Source organism: Bombina bombina, chromosome 4 (genome assembly GCF_027579735.1).
Source record: "Bombina bombina isolate aBomBom1 chromosome 4, aBomBom1.pri, whole genome shotgun sequence".
NCBI lineage: Eukaryota > Metazoa > Chordata > Amphibia > Anura > Bombinatoridae > Bombina > Bombina bombina.
Genome location: NC_069502.1, coordinates 876,974,608 through 876,995,902, shown reverse-complemented (window position 1 = coordinate 876,995,902; position 21,295 = coordinate 876,974,608). Strand labels below are relative to the sequence as shown.

At 42.0% G+C, this 21,295-nt stretch overlaps 1 protein-coding gene across 1 annotated transcript in view; it reads right to left on the bottom strand.

Moving 5' to 3' along the window:
- LOC128657400 (gastrula zinc finger protein XlCGF7.1) overlaps positions 1-21,295 on the bottom strand; it is a 281,497-nt gene that overhangs the window by 146,211 nt on the left and 113,991 nt on the right. Inside the window, exon 3 of the mRNA XM_053711736.1 lies at positions 8,995-9,111. Coding sequence (XP_053567711.1) covers positions 8,995-9,111 — 117 coding nt within the window. The remainder of the gene's footprint in view (positions 1-8,994; positions 9,112-21,295) is intronic.

Sequence of the window (21,295 nt, the reverse complement as noted above, 5' to 3'; positions counted from 1 at the left end):
CTGTGGTCCTACCTTCCTTGGGGATTAGTTTTGATCGAAAAACAGAATTTATGTTTACCTGATAAATTACTTTCTCCAACGGTGTGTCCGGTCCACGGCGTCATCCTTACTTGTGGGATATTCTCTTCCCCAACAGGAAATGGCAAAGAGCCCAGCAAAGCTGGTCACATGATCCCTCCTAGGCTCCGCCTACCCCAGTCATTCGACCGACGTTAAGGAGGAATATTTGCATAGGAGAAACCATATGGTACCGTGGTGACTGTAGTTAAAGAAAATAAATTATCAGACCTGATTAAAAAACCAGGGCGGGCCGTGGACCGGACACACCGTTGGAGAAAGTAATTTATCAGGTAAACATAAATTCTGTTTTCTCCAACATAGGTGTGTCCGGTCCACGGCGTCATCCTTACTTGTGGGAACCAATACCAAAGCTTTAGGACACGGATGAAGGGAGGGAGCAAATCAGGTCACCTAAATGGAAGGCACCACGGCTTGCAAAACCTTTCTCCCAAAAATAGCCTCAGAAGAAGCAAAAGTATCAAACTTGTAAAATTTGGTAAAAGTGTGCAGTGAAGACCAAGTCGCTGCCCTACATATCTGATCAACAGAAGCCTCGTTCTTGAAGGCCCATGTGGAAGCCACAGCCCTAGTGGAATGAGCTGTGATTCTTTCGGGAGGCTGCCGTCCGGCAGTCTCGTAAGCCAATCTGATGATGCTTTTAATCCAAAAAGAGAGAGAGGTAGAAGTTGCTTTTTGACCTCTCCTTTTACCGGAATAAACAACAAACAAGGAAGATGTTTGTCTAAAATCCTTTGTAGCATCTAAATAGAATTTTAGAGCGCGAACAACATCCAAATTGTGCAACAAACGTTCCTTCTTTGAAACTGGTTTCGGACACAGAGAAGGTACGATAATCTCCTGGTTAATGTTTTTGTTAGAAACAACTTTTGGAAGAAAACCAGGTTTAGTACGTAAAACCACCTTATCTGCATGGAACACCAGATAAGGAGGAGAACACTGCAGAGCAGATAATTCTGAAACTCTTCTGGCAGAAGAAATTGCAACTAAAAACAAAACTTTCCAAGATAATAATTTGATATCAACGGAATGCAAGGGTTCAAACGGAACCCCCTGAAGAACTGAAAGAACTAAATTGAGACTCCAAGGAGGAGTCAAAGGTTTGTAAACAGGCTTAATTCTAACCAGAGCCTGAACAAAAGCTTGAACATCTGGCACAGCAGCCAGTTTTTTGTGAAGTAACACCGACAAGGCAGAAATCTGTCCCTTCAGGGAACTTGCAGATAATCCTTTTTCCAATCCTTCTTGAAGGAAGGATAGGATCCTAGGAATCTTAACCTTGTCCCAAGGGAATCCTTTAGATTCACACCAACAGATATATTTTTTCCAAATTTTGTGGTAAATCTTTCTAGTTACAGGCTTTCTGGCCTGAACAAGAGTATCGATAACAGAATCTGAGAACCCTCGCTTCGATAAAATCAAGCGTTCAATCTCCAAGCAGTCAGCTGGAGTGAAACCAGATTCGGATGTTCGAACGGACCCTGAACAAGAAGGTCTCGTCTCAAAGGTAGCTTCCAAGGTGGAGCCGATGACATATTCACCAGATCTGCATACCAAGTCCTGCGTGGCCACGCAGGAGCTATCAAGATCACCGACGCCCTCTCCTGATTGATCCTGGCTACCAGCCTGGGGATGAGAGGAAAGGGCGGGAACACATAAGCTAGTTTGAAGGTCCAAGGTGCTACTAGTGCATCCACTAGAGCCGCCTTGGGATCCCTGGATCTGGACCCGTAGCAAGGAACTTTGAAGTTCTGACGAGAGGCCATCAGATCCATGTCTGGAATGCCCCACAGCTGAGTGACTTGGGCAAAGATTTCCGGATGGAGTTCCCACTCCCCCGGATGCAATGTCTGACGACTCAGAAAATCCGCTTCCCAATTTTCCACTCCTGGGATGTGGATAGCAGACAGGTGGCAGGAGTGAGACTCCGCCCATAGAATGATTTTGGTCACTTCTTCCATCGCTAGGGAACTCCTTGTTCCCCCCTGATGGTTGATGTACGCAACAGTTGTCATGTTGTCTGATTGAAACCGTATGAACTTGGCCCTCGCTAGCTGAGGCCAAGCCTTGAGAGCATTGAATATCGCTCTCAGTTCCAGAATATTTATCGGTAGAAGAGATTCTTCCCGAGACCAAAGACCCTGAGCTTTCAGGGATCCCCAGACCGCGCCCCAGCCCATCAGACTGGCGTCGGTCGTGACAATGACCCACTCTGGTCTGCGGAATGTCATCCCTTGTGACAGGTTGTCCAGGGACAGCCACCACCGGAGTGAGTCTCTGGTCCTCTGATTTACTTGTATCTTCGGAGACAAGTCTGTATAGTCCCCATTCCACTGACTGAGCATGCACAGTTGTAATGGTCTTAGATGAATGCGCGCAAAAGGAACTATGTCCATTGCCGCTACCATCAACCCGATCACTTCCATGCACTGAGCTATGGAAGGAAGAGGAACGGAATGAAGTATCCGACAAGAGTCTAGAAGTTTTGTTTTTCTGGCCTCTGTTAGAAAAATCCTCATTTCTAAGGAGTCTATAATTGTTCCCAAGAAGGGAACCCTTGTTGACGGGGATAGAGAACTCTTTTCCACGTTCACTTTCCATCCGTGAGATCTGAGAAAGGCCAGGACGATGTCCGTGTGAGCCTTTGCTTGAGGAAGGGACGACGCTTGAATCAGAATGTCGTCCAAGTAAGGTACTACAGCAATGCCCCTTGGTCTTAGCACAGCTAGAAGGGACCCTAGTACCTTTGTGAAAATCCTTGGAGCAGTGGCTAATCCGAAAGGAAGCGTCACGAACTGGTAATGTTTGTCCAGGAATGCGAACCTTAGGAACCGATGATGTTCCTTGTGGATAGGAATATGTAGATACGCATCCTTTAAATCCACCGTGGTCATGAATTGACCTTCCTGGATGGAAGGAAGAATAGTTCGAATGGTTTCCATCTTGAACGATGGAACCTTGAGAAACTTGTTTAAGATCTTGAGATCTAAGATTGGTCTGAACGTTCCCTCTTTTTTGGGAACTATGAACAGATTGGAGTAGAACCCCATCCCTTGTTCTCTTAATGGAACAGGATGAATCACTCCCATTTTTAACAGGTCTTCTACACAATGTAAGAATGCCTGTCTTTTTATGTGGTCTGAAGACAACTGAGACCTGTGGAACCTCCCCCTTGGGGGAAGTCCCTTGAATTCCAGAAGATAACCTTGGGAGACTATTTCTAGCGCCCAAGGATCCAGAACATCTCTTGCCCAAGCCTGAGCGAAGAGAGAGAGTCTGCCCCCCACCAGATCCGGTCCCGGATCGGGGGCCAACATTTCATGCAGTCTTGGTAGCAGTGGCAGGTTTCTTGGCCTGCTTTCCTTTGTTCCAGCCTTGCATTGGTCTCCAAGCTGGCTTGGCTTGAGAAGTATTACCCTCTTGCTTAGAGGACGTAGCACCTTGGGCTGGTCCGTTTCTACGAAAGGGACGAAAATTAGGTTTATTTTTTGCCTTGAAAGGCCGATCCTGAGGAAGGGCGTGGCCCTTACCCCCAGTGATATCAGAGATAATCTCTTTCAAGTCAGGGCCAAACAGCGTTTTCCCCTTGAAAGGAATGTTAAGTAGCTTGTTCTTGGAAGACGCATCAGCCGACCAAGATTTCAACCAAAGCGCTCTGCGCGCCACAATAGCAAACCCAGAATTCTTAGCCGCTAACCTAGCCAATTGCAAAGTGGCGTCGAGGGTGAAAGAATTAGCCAATTTGAGAGCATTGATTCTGTCCATAATCTCCTCATAAGGAGGAGAATCACTATCGACCGCCTTTATCAGCTCATCGAACCAGAAACATGCGGCTGTAGCGACAGGGACAATGCATGAAATTGGTTGTAGAAGGTAACCCTGCTGAACAAACATCTTTTTAAGCAAACCTTCTAATTTTTTATCCATAGGATCTTTGAAAGCACAACTATCCTCTATGGGTATAGTGGTGCGTTTGTTTAAAGTGGAAACCGCTCCCTCGACCTTGGGGACTGTCTGCCATAAGTCCTTTCTGGGGTCGACCATAGGAAACAATTTTTTAAATATGGGGGGAGGGACGAAAGGAATACCTGGCCTCTCCCATTCTTTATTAACAATGTCCGCCACCCGCTTGGGTATAGGAAAAGCTTCTGGGAGCCCCGGCACCTCTAGGAACTTGTCCATTTTACATAGTTTCTCTGGGATGACCAACTTGTCACAATCATCCAGAGTGGATAATACCTCCTTAAGCAGAATGCGGAGATGTTCCAACTTAAATTTAAATGCAATCACATCAGGTTCAGCCTGTTGAGAAATGTTCCCTGAATCAGTAATTTCTCCCTCAGACAAAACCTCCCTGGCCCCATCAGACTGGGTTAGGGGCCCTTCAGAGATATTAATATCAGCGTCGTCATGCTCTTCAGTATCTAAAACAGAGCAGCCGCGCTTACGCTGACAAGTGTTTATTTTGGCTAAAATGTTTTTGACAGAATTATCCATTACAGCCGTTAATTGTTGCATAGTAAGGAGTATTGGCGCGCTAGATGTACTAGGGGCCTCCTGAGTGGGCAAGACTCGTGTAGACGAAGGAGGGAATGATGCAGTACCATGCTTACTCCCCTCACTTGAGGAATCATCTTGGGCATCATTGTCATTATCACATAAATCACATTTATTTAAATGAATAGGAATTCTGGCTTCCCCACATTCAGAACACAGTCTATCTGGTAGTTCAGACATGTTAAACAGGCATAAACTTGATAACAAAGTACAAAAACGTTTTAAAATAAAACCGTTACTGTCACTTTAAATTTTAAACTGAACACACTTTATTACTGCAATTGCGAAAAAACATGAAGGAATTGTTCAAAATTTATCAAATTTTCACCACAGTGTCTTAAAGCCTTAAAAGTATTGCACACCAAATTTGGAAGCTTTAACCCTTAAAATAACGGAACCGGAGCCGTTTTAAACTTTAACCCCTTTACAGTCCCTGGTATCTGCTTTGCTGAGACCCAACCAAGCCCAAAGGGGAATACGATACCAAATGACGCCTTCAGAAAGTCTTTTCTAAGTATCAGAGCTCCTCTCACATGCGACTGCATGCCATGCCTCTCAAAAACAAGTGCGCCACACCGGCGCGAAAATGAGGCTCTGCTTATGCTTTGGGAAAGCCCCTAAGGAATAAGGTGTCTAATACAGTGCCTGCCGATATTATTATATCAAAATACCCAGATAAAATGATTCCTCAAGGCTAAATATGTGTTAATAATGAATCGATTTAGCCCAGAAAAAGTCTACAGTCTTAATAAGCCCTTGTGAAGCCCTTATTTACGATCGTAATAAACATGGCTTACCGGATCCCATAGGGAAAATGACAGCTTCCAGCATTACATCGTCTTGTTAGAATGTGTCATACCTCAAGCAGCAAGAGACTGCACACTGTTCCCCCAACTGAAGTTAATTGCTCTCAACAGTCCTGTGTGGAACAGCCATGGATTTTAGTTACGGTTGCTAAAATCATTTTCCTCATACAAACAGAAATCTTCATCTCTTTTCTGTTTCTGAGTAAATAGTACATACCAGCACTATTTCAAAATAACAAACTCTTGATTGAATAATAAAAACTACAGTTAAACACTAAAAAACTCTAAGCCATCTCCGTGGAGATGTTGCCTGTACAACGGCAAAGAGAATGACTGGGGTAGGCGGAGCCTAGGAGGGATCATGTGACCAGCTTTGCTGGGCTCTTTGCCATTTCCTGTTGGGGAAGAGAATATCCCACAAGTAAGGATGACGCCGTGGACCGGACACACCTATGTTGGAGAAATAAGCCTCTCTGAAGTCCTTAAGTAATCTTTGGACCCTTCACATGGATCTGCATGAAGCTGTTTTTAAAATCAACTGTGCAACAGAGGTACGAAATTCAGGCCCCCTCCATCTTCACTCTGGAGTTGTGGGGCCTACCGAAGCCAAAATAGGTGTCTAAATATATGCCATGCGGAATAAACCCCCAAAAAAGTGTTTCAAATGTAATATAAACTTGTATAAATATCAGATTTTTGTAAAAAAATAATCGATTGCTCCTTAACAGTGTCAACCAGTGTTTTGAGCCCTTACAAATAAGCCTTCCTTCTATACTAAGTCTCAGAATATGGCTTACCTTTCCCACATGGGGATTCTGTCAGTCTTCTAGCATTACTAAGTCTTGACTAGAAAAAAATGACTGAAACATACCTTAAAGCAGTTAAGCCTGCAAACTGTTCCCCCCCAACTGAAGTTCTCCTGTACTCAACAGTCCTGCGTGGGAACAGCAATGGATTTTAGTTACAAGGTGCTAAAATCATTTTCCTCTCAGCAGAAATCTTCATCATTTTCTGCCTCAGAGTAAATAGTACAAACCGGCACTATTTTAAAATAACAAACTTTTGATTGAAGAAATAAAAAACTACAAACTAACACCACATTCCCTTTACACTCCAGTGGAGATGCTACTTGTTAGAGCGGCAAAGAGAATGACTGGGGGGGAGGAGCCTGAGGGGGAGCTATATGGACAGCTCTGCTGTGTGCTCTCTTTGCACTTCCTGTAGGGAATGAGAATATCCCACAAGTAAGGATGAATCCGTGGACTGGATACACCATGTAAGAGAAAACGATGTTAAACTCACCCTATCTGTAAGGCAAGTATATCGCAAACTCAGCGCCTACGGCACGGTGCTTTCTCCAATGAGGTGAAATTCCCACCTCTAGACCAATAGCCATGCTAGGATGTCAGTTGACACCAACGGCTATTGATCTAGAGGTGGAAACGTCACCTCATTGAAAAAAACACTGTACAGTGGGCGGCTGGAAGCGTTGAGTTAGCGATATACTTGCCTTACAAATAAGGGTGAGTTTAACATCGTTTTTTTAGGAAACAATGACAGAAACTAATGTTTATTCTTAGTGATGGTAAATCCTAGCATTTCTAATACTCTTAAGTTTACCATCACTTTAAGAACCATATAACATCATGTTGGCATCTATGTATTGGAGGTCAAAGTGTGTTGATATCAACATGATGACAGATGGTTGGCAAAATGGCGTTGAAACCAGAAGTGACAATACCAGAAATTAAGGAATATAGAGAAACCGGAAATTGACGTATGGCCGGAATGGGTTTAAATACCCAAAGTTGGTAACGACATAGACATCCTTGAGAAAGCCATTGAAAATGGCGAAACACGTGTCAGAGTTTGAAAGGGAAGTATTTTTTGAGACTTTGACCCATCTATTGGTCATGGGGGAACTGGTCTAGTCGTATTTGGTGTGCACAATAATGGCTAAAATAGACAGTTCGGACTTGTGGTATATGGGGGGGTTCTCATTATCGTTGTTTGTTAGCCTTGTTTTAAAACAATTTTATTTACCTATATATGTTTTATTAAATATTTCTAGCTCATACTTCTATCTCATATCAGACTATGCTTCAACATACATATCACATAATTGGCTGTGTATGAGCCTTTAAATAATATGGTACACTTGGAAAAGAGAGCATAATAATGTTTCATCAGATGTGAGTACAAACTTGGTGTTTTTTTTAGATAAATACTTCTCATACAATATTGCACTATTTTTGTTTCTTATTTGCTTTTTTTTTGTAAAGAAACTTCACTAAGAAGACACTTTGATGCACTTGAGTTTGGATTATATATACTTCTTTATTAATCACATTATTTTTCACTTATATTGTTTTTTGTAATTTTTTTATTTCACTATTTTTATTGTATACATGCACACTTACCTGTAACTCACACCCCTCATACATGCACACTTAACTGTAACTCACACCCCTAACATACAGTTGTGCTCATAAGTTTACATACCCTGGCAGAATTTATGATTTCTTGGCCATTTTTCAGAGAATATGAATGATAACACAAAAACTTTTCTTTCACTCATTTTTAGTGTTTGACTGAAGCCATTTATTATCAATCAACTGCGTTTACTCTTTTAAATCATAATGACAACAGAAACTACCCAAATGACCCTGATCAAAAGTTTACATACCCTGGTGATTTTGGCCTGATAACATGCACACAAGTTGACACAAAGGGGTTTGAATGGCTATTAAAGGTAACCATCCTCACCTGTGATCTGTTTGCTTGTAATTAGTGTGTGTGTGTATAAAAGGTCAATGAGTTTCTGGACTCCTGACAGACCCTTGCATCTTTCATCCAGTGCTGAACTGACGTTTCTGGATTCTGAGTCATGGGGAAAGAAAAAGAATTGTCAAAGGATCTGTGGGAAAAAGGTAGTTTAGCTGTATAAAACAGGAAAGGGATATAAAAAGATATCCAAAGAATTGAAAATGCAAATCAGCAGTGTTCAAACTCTAATCAAGAAGTGGAAAATGAGGGGTTCTTTGACCTTTTATACACACACACACCAATTACAAGAAAACAGATCACAGGTGAGGATGGTTACCTTTAATAGCCATTCAAACCCCTTTGTGTCAACTTGTGTGCGTGTTATCAGGCCAAAATCCCCAGGGTATGTAAACTTTTGATCAGGGTCATTTGGGTAGTTTCTGTTGTCATTATGATTTAAAAAGAGTAAACACAGTTGATTGATAATAAATGGCTTCAGCCAAACACTAACCATGAGTGAAAGAAAAGTTTTTGTGTTATCATTCACATTCTCTGAAAAATGGTTAAGAATCATAAATTCTGCCAGGGTATGTAAACTTATGAGCACAACTGTACATCATATGTGCACACTTACCTGTAACTCACTCCCTCATACATGCACACTTACCTGTAACTCACATCTCTCAGACACATCATATATCAACTCTCACCTGTAACCTGCATGCCTTGGACACATCATACACGCATACTAACCTGTAACTCACACCCCTCACACATGCACACTCACCTGAGCTGATACGGTCACTGGTTTCCTCATCTGGGTCTCCCATCTGACACGTCAAACACAGATCTTCTGTTATCTCATCTTTCACTACATCAGAGTCTACATCAGAGTAATCTTCATCTGTACAAATAAAGCAGATTCAGTTTTTATATCACATGATCAAGTTTTTATAACTTTACTATAAAACAGTTTGTGTATTTCCCAGACAGACAACAGCAGCAAAAACACACTGGTGCTTTCCCTCTGTGCTTTTACATTTTTAGCCTAAAGGAATAGGAAAGTCAATATTAAACTTGCATGATTCAGATAGAGCAAGTCATTTTAAGACACTTTTAAATTCACTTATATTTTCAAATGTGCTTCGTTCTCTTTGTATCCCTTGTTGAAAAAAAATATGCACATATCCTACACTAGTGGGAGCTTGCAGTTGATTGGTGCCTGCACACATTTGTGTCTTGTGATTGGCTAACTAGATGAGTTCATCTAGCTGCCAGTAGTGCAATGATGTTCCTTCAGCAAAGGAGAACAAAAGAATGTAGCAAATTTGATAAAATAAGTAAATTGAAATAAGAAAATTTTGAAGTTTCCTATGCCTTTAAATGGACCGTAAACACTAGATAATTACACGATTTTATGCAGTCTTGCAATTAATGAACATACTAGGTGAGGCTGGAATACATTAACACAGTCAGGTAGATTATGAGTTGTGCGTTCATCTTTTAACACTGAGAAAACGGTCATTTCAGCGTTAAAAACAGCACTGCAGCCATTACAAGTCTTGTCGATATAGCTGATCCGCAAGCCTTTTAGCCTGTAATGCAACGTCAGTCCCACACTCGTAAAATTATGTTTCTTCATGGGACTTCCATAGCACTGCCATTACAAGTTTTGTGGTGAGCCTTAAAAGCTTGCGTTACACCCTATAACGACAAGTTCCGTACCGCCATCTGGGAGCAGTAGTTATGAGTTTTACGCAACAAAACTGTTACATAAAACTCATAACTAAAGTGTTACAAAGTACACTAAACACCCATAAACTACCTATTAACCCCTAAACCGAGGCCCTTCCGAATCGCAAATACTATATTAAAGTTATTAACCCCTAATCTGCCGCTCCCGACATCGACCCCACTAATAAAATGTATTAACCCCTATTCCCCCGCTCTGCGACATCATAACCACTATAATAAAGTTATTAACCCCTAAACTGCCACCCTCCCGCATCGCAAACACTATTTAAATATTATTAACCCCTAATCTGCTGTCCGCCCACATCGCCCCTACTATACTTAAGTTTATTGGCCCCTATTTCGCCGCTCCTCGCCACTATTAAAAACCTATTAACCCCAAAACCGCAAGCCCCCCCCCATCGCAATAAACTAATTTAAACTAGTAACCCCTAAACCTAATGGCCCCCTAACTTTATATTAAAATTACAATTTCCCTATCTTAAATAAAACTTACCTGTCAAATTAAAAAAAACTAAGTTTAAACTAACACTTAAACTAATATAACTATTAAACTAACTACCAATTAAAGAAAACTAAAATACACATAAAAAAAATCCTAACACTACTATAAAAATTACAAAGTATCTAATTACAAAAAATAACAAACACTAAATTATGAAAAATAACAAATGAAATTATCAAAAAAAGAATTACACCTAATCTAATAGCCCTATAAAAATAAAAAAGCCTACCCAAAATAAAAAAAAACCTAGCCTACAATAAACTACCAATATCCCTTAAAAGGGCCTTTTGTGGGGCATTGCCTCAAATAAATCAGCTCTTTTACCTGTAAAAAAAAACCCCAGACATTTGTTGCGTTTGTTAAATACCCTCTATCGCACATAACTTGTAATCTACCTGATTGTTTGCAGCAGCAAGTCTGGAGTTGTTAGTGGACTAGGCAAGGCTAGTCACTTTCATTATGTTATGTCCCCCTTAAAGTGACAATATGCAACCCTATTTATATTACAATTTTAAAAGTGTTTACTGTTCCTTTAAAACCTTTCCTGGGCTGTGATCTGCGATAGTCAGGCCTAGACTGAGCATTGGGCATACCAGGTATTTGCCTTAGTTCTGCTAATCTATCAAGTCTTGTTGTGTGCTTTATACTGTATATATTACTGGCAGGCAGGCTGTACACTGGGTGCTAATATCTTCTGACGTGCTGTGTCTTAGAGAAGTAGGCAGGATCTGACTGGGGGCTGGTTGTCTTAGCTCCACCCACCTATCAATCAGGCCTCATAGCTTTAAAGTGATGGTAAATCTGAGCGTTAAAAATGCTAGGATTTACCATAACTAGAAATAAACTGGACTTCTAGTAATCACTTTGTAAAAATGGGTGCTAAACTCATCCATTCTGTGCCACGGCCTAAGTCTATTGTGAATTTTAAGAACTTCACCTGCATACAGCTGGCGAGACAAATCAGTGAGACCAGCTTGTTTAAAATGCTTAGAAAATTTCACAAGACTTGTGAGAGAGCTTCAGACACACCGTGGGAACACCCCTGTTCAGCCCAGGAAACTGCCCTCTCCTTCCCACTTTTTGGAAGAGTCCATTTTAGTTTACAATGCAGCAAAGTCGAAGTGCAAAGTTATATATATATGTGTGTGTGTATATATATATATATATATATATATATATATATATATATATATATATACACACACACACACATACACACACATACACATACACACACATACACAGAAATATACAAACTATTATCCTAATTTGTTAAAGTAACACAGAAGTGTAACACAAAACAAAACTCTAATACAATGCAGTACTATATTGCACTGGACTTGTCTCTACTTCATATATAGAAATGATACAGATATCGCAGTGCTGGAGAGTTCCGCCCTTTTTGTTTTGAATATTCTGTTAATTTAGCCCCTGTGAAATCTGAACTGCAATTTCTCTCCAAGCTGAAGAACCTTTGAATACCATTTATTGCTTATCTCTCCTACCCCCCCCCCCAATGGGAGGGTAATTTTATCTGCTGGCTAGGTTTACACAGATTGTCTACAGATAATACTTAAAGGAACAGTATACACTCATTTTCATAACTGCATGTAATACACACTACTATACAGAATAAGATGCACAGATACTGATATAAAAATCCAGTATAAAACTGTTTAAAAACTTACTTAGAAGCTCTCAGATTAGCTCTGTTGAAAAGGCAGCTGGAAAGCCCACTGCAAGTGGGAAATAAGACCCTCCCTCCCCTTCTGTTGCATATGAAAAGACCCTTTACACAAACGGTATTCTCATAAAACTTTGGGGCTTGGTTAGAAGTCTGAAAATCAGAGCAATGTTATTTAGAAATAAGCTAAACTATACATTTTTTTTAAAAAAAAACAACAACTTTATGGGGTATATAAATAGATCATCTACAAAACATTTATGCAAAAAAAAAGAGTGTATAATGTCCCTAAGTATAGAAATTTTCAGTATAGGCAAGGATACCACAGGCAAAAGCAGCTATTTCAAATACCAATATAATGTAAAGGATCTAGTTGGAAGAAGGAAGAAAACATTTAATACACTCCAGCAGGTAAAATGGATCATTGAAAACAAATTAAAGAGGAGAGAAAATTAGGGTAAACTGTCCCTTTATGCAAAGAGTCTCAATAGACATCTGTACTGTACTCAAGACCATAGTATGCGCAAAGTTCCTTACATGGTGTGTACTCACGCCACAATACACATAACTCAGTAGCACATCTGGCTGCTCTGTACTTGGGTAATGCTAAGACCTAAAAATATTGAAGTTATCTGACCAATCATGTGCTACCAGTTTGATTTAATCTAGTTGCTAATGTATTACCATCTAACAGGTACTCTGTACTTGGGTAATGCTAACGCTACAACTTACGCTACTTGCGCATCAGAAGTAGTAAATTATCTTTCGCGGTTTATTCACCGTTTACTGTTAGCGGAGCGAATTCACTTCCTCTGATGTGCAATTAGCATAAGTTGTAGCGTATGCGCATTTCAATACGATGACAGAATTCAGAGCATGGGAGCGTGGAGATTGAGATTTACATGGGGCGCATGGTGAGGCTCTGATTGGCTCGAACAAATGCCACTCAAAGAAGGAGATTCAAAAAACGGAGAGAGAGACTGAATTCAATAAGGTATTGATGCTGGAATAGAAGTAAAATTATTCAGTGTAATGATGAATAGGTTAAGAGAGAAGCCTATCGATATGCTAGTTAGGATAAGACCTTTACAGATATGCTGAGAAGTTTGTCAGAATTTACCATCCCTTTAATTTTCCTTTTTATTATGAACAGATATTTTATAGACATCATTAGATACAGCTGTGATTAAAGGGAAACAAAGTGCTGGGTAAAACTACAGTATCAGGGTCACTACTGGGGGGCAGGAGAAGCTCTGCATCTATACACTCGGAGTCGCCATTTTAAAGCTCAGGTATTCCTGCATTCTGTAACAGAAGCGCTGCAGATTTACAGGCCAGTGATACCGCCGGCTGTTTGACAGCTGTATTGTGCACTTTAGGTTAGCATGTATGACAGAGCTGGCACTTTGCTTTTTGCTCTATAAATATTTATGTGATTTTTTTTTTACAATTTATGTAACTTTTAAACTATGAATAACAATTGCAAAAATATAAACCTGACACCCTGCATTGTGTGTGCTCATCTGAAGGTCAAGATAAAGTAAGTGTCCTTAGCTTAAAGGGACAGTCAAGTATAAATTAAACTTTCATTATTCAGATAGGACTTTTAATTTTAATTGACTTTCCAATTTACTTTTATCATCAAATTTGCTTTTTTCTCTTGGTATTCTTAGTTTAAACTAAACATAGGTAGGCTCATATGCTAATTTCTAAGCCTTTGAGGGCTGCCTTATCACATGCTTTTTAAATCTCTTTTCAACACAAAGAGACAGAAACTACACGTGGGCTATATAGATAACACTGTGTTCAGGCACAGAAAGTTATTTAAGATTTAGCACAATACAATGCTAAATTTAAGACAAAAGATAATAAACAGTCACAGTCATGTGATCAGGGGGCTGGAAGAAGGTTCCTAGATACAAGGTAATCACAAAGGTAAAAAGTACATTAATATAACTGTGTTGGTTGTGCAAAACTGGGGAATGGGTAATAAAGTGATTATCTATCTTTTAAAACAATAACAATTCTATGGTAGACTGTCCCTTTAAATTATATTGGTGAACTCCCCTTAATGAGATACACAGTTCCAAAGGAAAAAAAACATAATTTATGCTTACCTGATAAATTTATTTCTCTTGTAGTGTGTTCAGTCCACGGGTCATCCATTACTTATGGGATATATTCTCCTCCCCAACAGGAAGTTGCAAGAGGATCACCCAAGCAGAGCTGCTATATAGCTCCTCCCCTCACATGTCATATCCAGTCATTCGACCGAAACAAGACGAGAAAGGAGAAACTATAGGGTGCAGTGGTGACTGGAGTGATAATTTAAAATTTAGAACCTGCCTCAACTAGACAGGGCGGGCCGTGGACTGAACACACTACAAGAGAAATAAATTTATCAGGTAAGCATAAATTATGTTTTCTCTTGTTAAGTGTGTTCAGTCCACGGGTCATCCATTACTTATGGGATACCAATACCAAAGCTAAAGTACACGGATGATGGGAGGGACAAGGCAGGAACATTAAACAGAAGGAACCACTGCCTGTAGAACCTTTCTCCCAAAAACAGCCTCCGAAGAAGCAAAAGTGTCAAATTTGTAAAATTTGGAAAAAGTATGAAGTGAAGACCAAGTTGCAGCCTTGCAAATCTGTTCAACAGAGGCCTCATTCTTAAAAGCCCAGGTGGAAGCCACAGCTCTAGTGGAATGAGCTGTAATTCTTTCAGGAGGCTGCTGTCCAGCAGTCTCATAGGCTAAGCGTATTATGCTACGAAGCCAAAAAGAGAGAGAGGTAGCCGAAGCCTTTTGACCTCTCCTCTGTCCAGAGTAAACGACAAACAGAGAAGAAGTTTGTCGAAAATCTTTAGTTGCCTGTAAGTAGAACTTCAGAGCACGGACCACGTCTAGATTATGCAAAAGACGTTCCTTCTTTGAAGAAGGATTAGGACATAAGGATGGAACAACAATCTCTTGATTGATATTCTTGTTAGAAACAACCTTAGGTAAAAACCCAGGTTTAGTACGCAGGACTACCTTGTCTGAATGAAAGATCAGATAAGGAGAATCACAATGTAAGGCAGATAACTCAGAGACTCTTCGAGCCGAGGAAATAGCCATCAAAAACAGAACTTTCCAAGATAAAAGCTTAATATCAATGGAATGAAGGGGTTCAAACGGAACACCCTGGAGAACTTTAAGAACCAAGTTTAAGCTCCACGGAGGAGCAACAGCTTTAAACACAGGCTTAATCCTAGCCAAAGCCTGACAAAAAGCCTGGACGTCTGGATTCTCTGCCAGACGCTTGTGTAAAAGAATAGACAGAGCAGAAATCTGTCCCTTTAGTGAACTAGCGGATAAGCCCTTTTCTAAACCCTCTTGTAGAAAAGCCAATATCCTAGGAATCCTAACCTTACTCCATGAGTAACTCTTGGATTCACACCAATATAAATATTTACGCCATATCTTGTGGTAAATTTTTCTGGTAACTGGTTTCCGAGCCTGTATTAATGTATCAATAACCGAATCCGAAAACCCACGCTTTGATGGAATCAAGCGTTCAATTTCCAAGCAGTCAGCCTCAGAAAAATTAGGTTTGGATGGTTGAAAGGACCCTGAATTAGAAGGTCCTGCCTCAGGGGTAGAGACCATGGTGGACAGGACGACATGTCCACTAGGTCTGCATACCAGGTCCTGCGTGGCCACGCAGGCGCTATCAGAATCACTGATGCTCTCTCCTGTTTGATCCTGGCAATCAGTCGAGGAAGCAACGGAAAAGGTGGAAACACATAAGCTATGTTGAAAACCCAAGGGGCTGCTAGTGCATCTACCAGCACCGCTCCCGGGTCCCTGGACCTGGATCCGTAACAAGGAAGCTTGGCATTCTGGCGAGATGCCATGAGATCCAGATCCGGTTTGCCCCAACAAAGAAATAGTTGGGCAAATACCTCCGGGTGAAGTTCCCACTCCCCCGGATGAAAAGTCTGGCGACTTAAAAAATCCGCCTCCCAGTTCTCCACGCCTGGGATGTAGATCGCTGACAGGTGGCAAGAGTGAGTCTCTGCCCAGCGAATTATCTTCGAGACTTCCAACATCGCTAGGGAACTCCTGGTTCCCCCTTGATGATTGATGTAAGCCACAGTCGTGATGTTGTCCGACTGAAATCTGATGAACCTCAGTGTTGCCAACTGAGGCCAAGCTAGAAGAGCATTGAATATTGCCCTTAATTCTAGAATGTTTATTGGGAGGAGTTTCTCCTCCTGAGTCCACGATCCCTGAGCCTTCAGGGAGTTCCAGACTGCTCCCCAGCCTAGTAGGCTGGCATCTGTTGTTACAATCGTCCAATCTGGTCTGCGAAAGGACATTCCTTTGGACAGATGAACCCGTGATAACCACCAGAGAAAAGAATCTCTGGTCTCCTGGTCCAGATATAGCAAAGGGGACAGATCTGAGTAATCCCCGTTCCATTGACTTAGCATGCATAGTTGCAGCGGTCTGAGATGTAGGCGCGCAAATGGCACTATGTCCATTGCCGCGACCATTAAGCCGATCACTTCCATGCACTGAGCTACTGATGGGCTTAGAATGGAGTGAAGGACACGGCAAGCATTGAGAAGTTTTGATAGCCTGGACTCCGTCAGGTAAATCTTCATCTCTACAGAATCTATAAGAGTCCCTAGAAAAGGGACCCTTGTGAGTGGTAACAGAGAACTCTTTTCCACGTTCACTTTCCACCCATGCGACCTCAGAAATGCTAGAACTATCTCTGTATGAGACTTTGCATTTTGAAAACTTGACGCTTGTATCAGAATGTCGTCTAGGTACGGAGCCACCACAATGCCTCGTGGTCTTAGTACCGCCAGAAGAGAGCCCAGAACCTTTGTAAAAATTCTCGGGGCCGTAGCCAACCCGAAGGGAAGCGCTACAAACTGGTAATGCCTGTCTAGAAAGGCAAACCTTAGGTACCGATAATGATCTTTGTGAATCGGTATGTGAAGGTAGGCATCCTTTAAATCCACTGTGGTCATATATTGACCCTCTTGGATCATGGGTAGGATGGACCGAATGGTTTCCATCTTGAACGATGGAACCCTTAGGAATTTGTTTAAGATCTTTAAATCTAAGATTGGTCTGAAGGTTCCCTCTTTCTTGGGAACCACAAACAGATTTGAATAAAACCCTTGCCCCTGTTCCGTCCGCGGAACTGGGTGGATCACTCCCATCACTAAGAGGTCTTGTACACATTGTAGAAATGCCTCTTTCTTTACTAGGTTTGTTGATAACCTTGACAGATGAAACCTCCCTTGTGGAGGAGAAGTCTTGAAATCCAGAAGGTATCCCTGAGATATAATCTCCAGCGTCCAGGGATCCTGTACATCTCTTGCCCATGCCTGGGCGAAGAGAGAGAGTCTGCCCCCCACTAGATCTGTCTCCGGAAAGGGGGCCCTGACTTCATGCTGTCTTAGGGGCGGAAGTAGGCTTTCTGGCCTGCTTGCCCTTGTTCCATGACTGGTTGCCTTTCCAACCCTGTCTGTAACGAGCAGTAGTTCCTTCCTGTTTTGGAGCGGAGGAAGTTGATGCTGCTCCTGCCTTGAAATTACGAAAGGCACGAAAATTAGACTGTTTGGCCTTCGATTTGGCCCTGTCCTGAGGAATGGTGTGGCCCTTACCTCCAGTAATGACAGCAATAATTTCCTTCAAGCCGGGCCCGAATAAGGTCTGCCCTTTGAAAGGAATGTTTAGTAATTTAGACTTAGAAGTTACATCTGCTGACCAGGATTTAAGCCAAAGCGCTCTGCGCGCCTGTATGGCGAATCCGGAATTTTTAGCCGTAAGTTTGGTTAAATGCACTACGGCATCCGAAACAAACGCATTAGCCAGCTTAAGGGTTCTAATCTTGCTCAGAGACTCATCCAATGGTGCTGTGCGAATCGCCTCTTCCAGAAACTCAAACCAGAATGCCGCTGCAGCAGTGACAGGCGCAATGCATGCAAGAGGCTGTAATATAAAACCTTGTTGAATAAACATTTTCTTAAGATAACCCTCTAATTTTTTATCCATTGGATCTGAGAAAGCACAGCTATCCTCCACCGGGATAGTGGTACGCTTGGCTAAAGTAGAAACTGCTCCCTCCACCTTAGGGACCGTCTGCCATAAGTCTCGTGTGGTGGCGTCTATAGGGAACATTTTTCTAAATATCGGAGGAGGGGAAAAAGGCACACCGGGTCTATCCCACTCCTTACTAATAATCTCTGTAAACCTCTTTGGTATAGGAAAAACGTCAGTACACACCGGCACCGCGTAGTATTTATCCAGCTTACACGATTTCTCTGGGATTGCTACCGTGTCACAATCATTCAGAGCCGCTAACACCTCCCCTAGCAACACGCGGAGGTTCTCAAGCTTAAATTTAAAATTTGAAATTTCTGAATCTGGTCTCCCCGAATCAGAACCGTCACCCACAGAATGAAGCTCTCCGTCCTCATGTTCTGCAAATTGTGACGCAGTATCAGACATGGCTCTCGTGTCATCGGCGCGCTCTGTCCTTAACCCAGAACTGTCGCGCTTGCCTCTTAACTCTGGCATATTGTATAATACTTCTTTCATAACATTAGCCATATCATGTAAAGTGATTTGTAAGGGCCTTGATGTACTTGGCGCCTCAATCTCACGCACCTCCCGAGCGGGAGACGAAGGTACTGACACGTGAGGAGAGTTAGACGGCATAACTGCCACCTCGTTGTCTGGTGATAATTTTTTAAGCGGTACAGATTGATTTTTCAAAGTAACATCAATACAATTGGTACACATATTTCTATTGGGCTCCACAACGGCTTTTAAACATAATGAACAAGCAGATTCCTCTGTATCAGACATGTTTAAACAGACTAGCAATGAAGCTATCAAGCTTGGAAAATACTTTCAATAAGTTTGCAAGCAATATAAAAAACGCTGCAGCGCTTTTAAAAAACACAGTTGAGTAACTAAAAAACAGAATTTATGTTTACCTGATAAATTACTTTCTCCAACGGTGTGTCCGGTCCACGGCGTCATCCTTACTTGTGGGATATTCTCTTCCCCAACAGGAAATGGCAAAGAGCCCAGCAAAGCTGGTCACATGATCCCTCCTAGGCTCCGCCTACCCCAGTCATTCGACCGACGTTAAGGAGGAATATTTGCATAGGAGAAACCATATGGTACCGTGGTGACTGTAGTTAAAGAAAATAAATTATCAGACCTGATTAAAAAAACCAGGGCGGGCCGTGGACCGGACACACCGTTGGAGAAAGTAATTTATCAGGTAAACATAAATTCTGTTTTCTCCAACATAGGTGTGTCCGGTCCACGGCGTCATCCTTACTTGTGGGAACCAATACCAAAGCTTTAGGACACGGATGAAGGGAGGGAGCAAATCAGGTCACCTAAATGGAAGGCACCACGGCTTGCAAAACCTTTCTCCCAAAAATAGCCTCAGAAGAAGCAAAAGTATCAAACTTGTAAAATTTGGTAAAAGTGTGCAGTGAAGACCAAGTCGCTGCCCTACATATCTGATCAACAGAAGCCTCGTTCTTGAAGGCCCATGTGGAAGCCACAGCCCTAGTGGAATGAGCCGTGATTCTTTCGGGAGGCTGCCGTCCGGCAGTCTCGTAAGCCAATCTGATGATGCTTTTAATCCAAAAAGAGAGAGAGGTAGAAGTTGCTTTTTGACCTCTCCTTTTACCGGAATAAACAACAAACAAGGAAGATGTTTGTCTAAAATCCTTTGTAGCATCTAAATAGAATTTTAGAGCGCGAACAACATCCAAATTGTGCAACAAACGTTCCTTCTTTGAAACTGGTTTCGGACACAGAGAAGGTACGATAATCTCCTGGTTAATGTTTTTGTTAGAAACAACTTTTGGAAGAAAACCAGGTTTAGTACGTAAAACCACCTTATCTGCATGGAACACCAGATAAGGAGGAGAACACTGCAGAGCAGCTAATTCTGAAACTCTTCTAGCAGAAGAAATTGCAACTAAAAACAAAACTTTCCAAGATAATAACTTAATATCAACGGAATGTAAGGGTTCAAACGGAACCCCCTGAAGAACTGAAAGAACTAAGTTGAGACTCCAAGGAGGAGTCAAAGGTTTGTAAACAGGCTTAATTCTAACCAGAGCCTGAACAAAGGCTTGAACATCTGGCACAGCTGCCAGCTTTTTGTGAAGTAACACAGACAAGGCAGAAATCTGTCCCTTCAGGGAACTAGCAGATAATCCTTTTTCCAATCCTTCTTGAAGGAAGGATAGAATCTTAGGAATCTTAACCTTGTCCCAAGGGAATCCTTTAGATTCACACCAACAGATATATTTTTTCCAAATTTTGTGGTAAATCTTTCTAGTTACAGGCTTTCTGGCCTGAACAAGAGTATCGATAACAGAATCTGAGAACCCTCGCTTCGATAAGATCAAGCGTTCAATCTCCAAGCAGTCAGCTGGAGTGAAACCAGATTCGGATGTTCGAACGGACCCTGAACAAGAAGGTCTCGTCTCAAAGGTAGCTTCCAAGGTGGAGCCGATGACATATTCACCAGATCTGCATACCAAGTCCTGCGTGGCCACGCAGGAGCTATCAAGATCACCGACGCCCTCTCCTGATTGATCCTGGCTACCAGCCTGGGGATGAGAGGAAACGGCGGGAACACATAAGCTAGTTTGAAGGTCCAAGGTGCTACTAGTGCATCCACTAGAGCCGCCTTGGGATCCCTGGATCTGGACCCGTAGCAAGGAACTTTGAAGTTCTGACGAGAGGCCATCAGATCCATGTCTGGAATGCCCCACAGCTGAGTGATTTGGGCAAAGATTTCCGGATGGAGTTCCCACTCCCCCGGATGCAATGTCTGACGACTCAGAAAATCCGCTTCCCAATTTTCCACTCCTGGGATGTGGATAGCAGACAGGTGGCAGGAGTGAGACTCCGCCCATAGAATGATTTTGGTCACTTCTTCCATCGCTAGGGAACTCCTTGTTCCCCCCTGATGGTTGATGTACGCAACAGTTGTCATGTTGTCTGATTGAAACCGTATGAACTTGGCCCTCGCTAGCTGAGGCCAAGCCTTGAGAGCATTGAATATCGCTCTCAGTTCCAGAATATTTATCGGTAGAAGAGA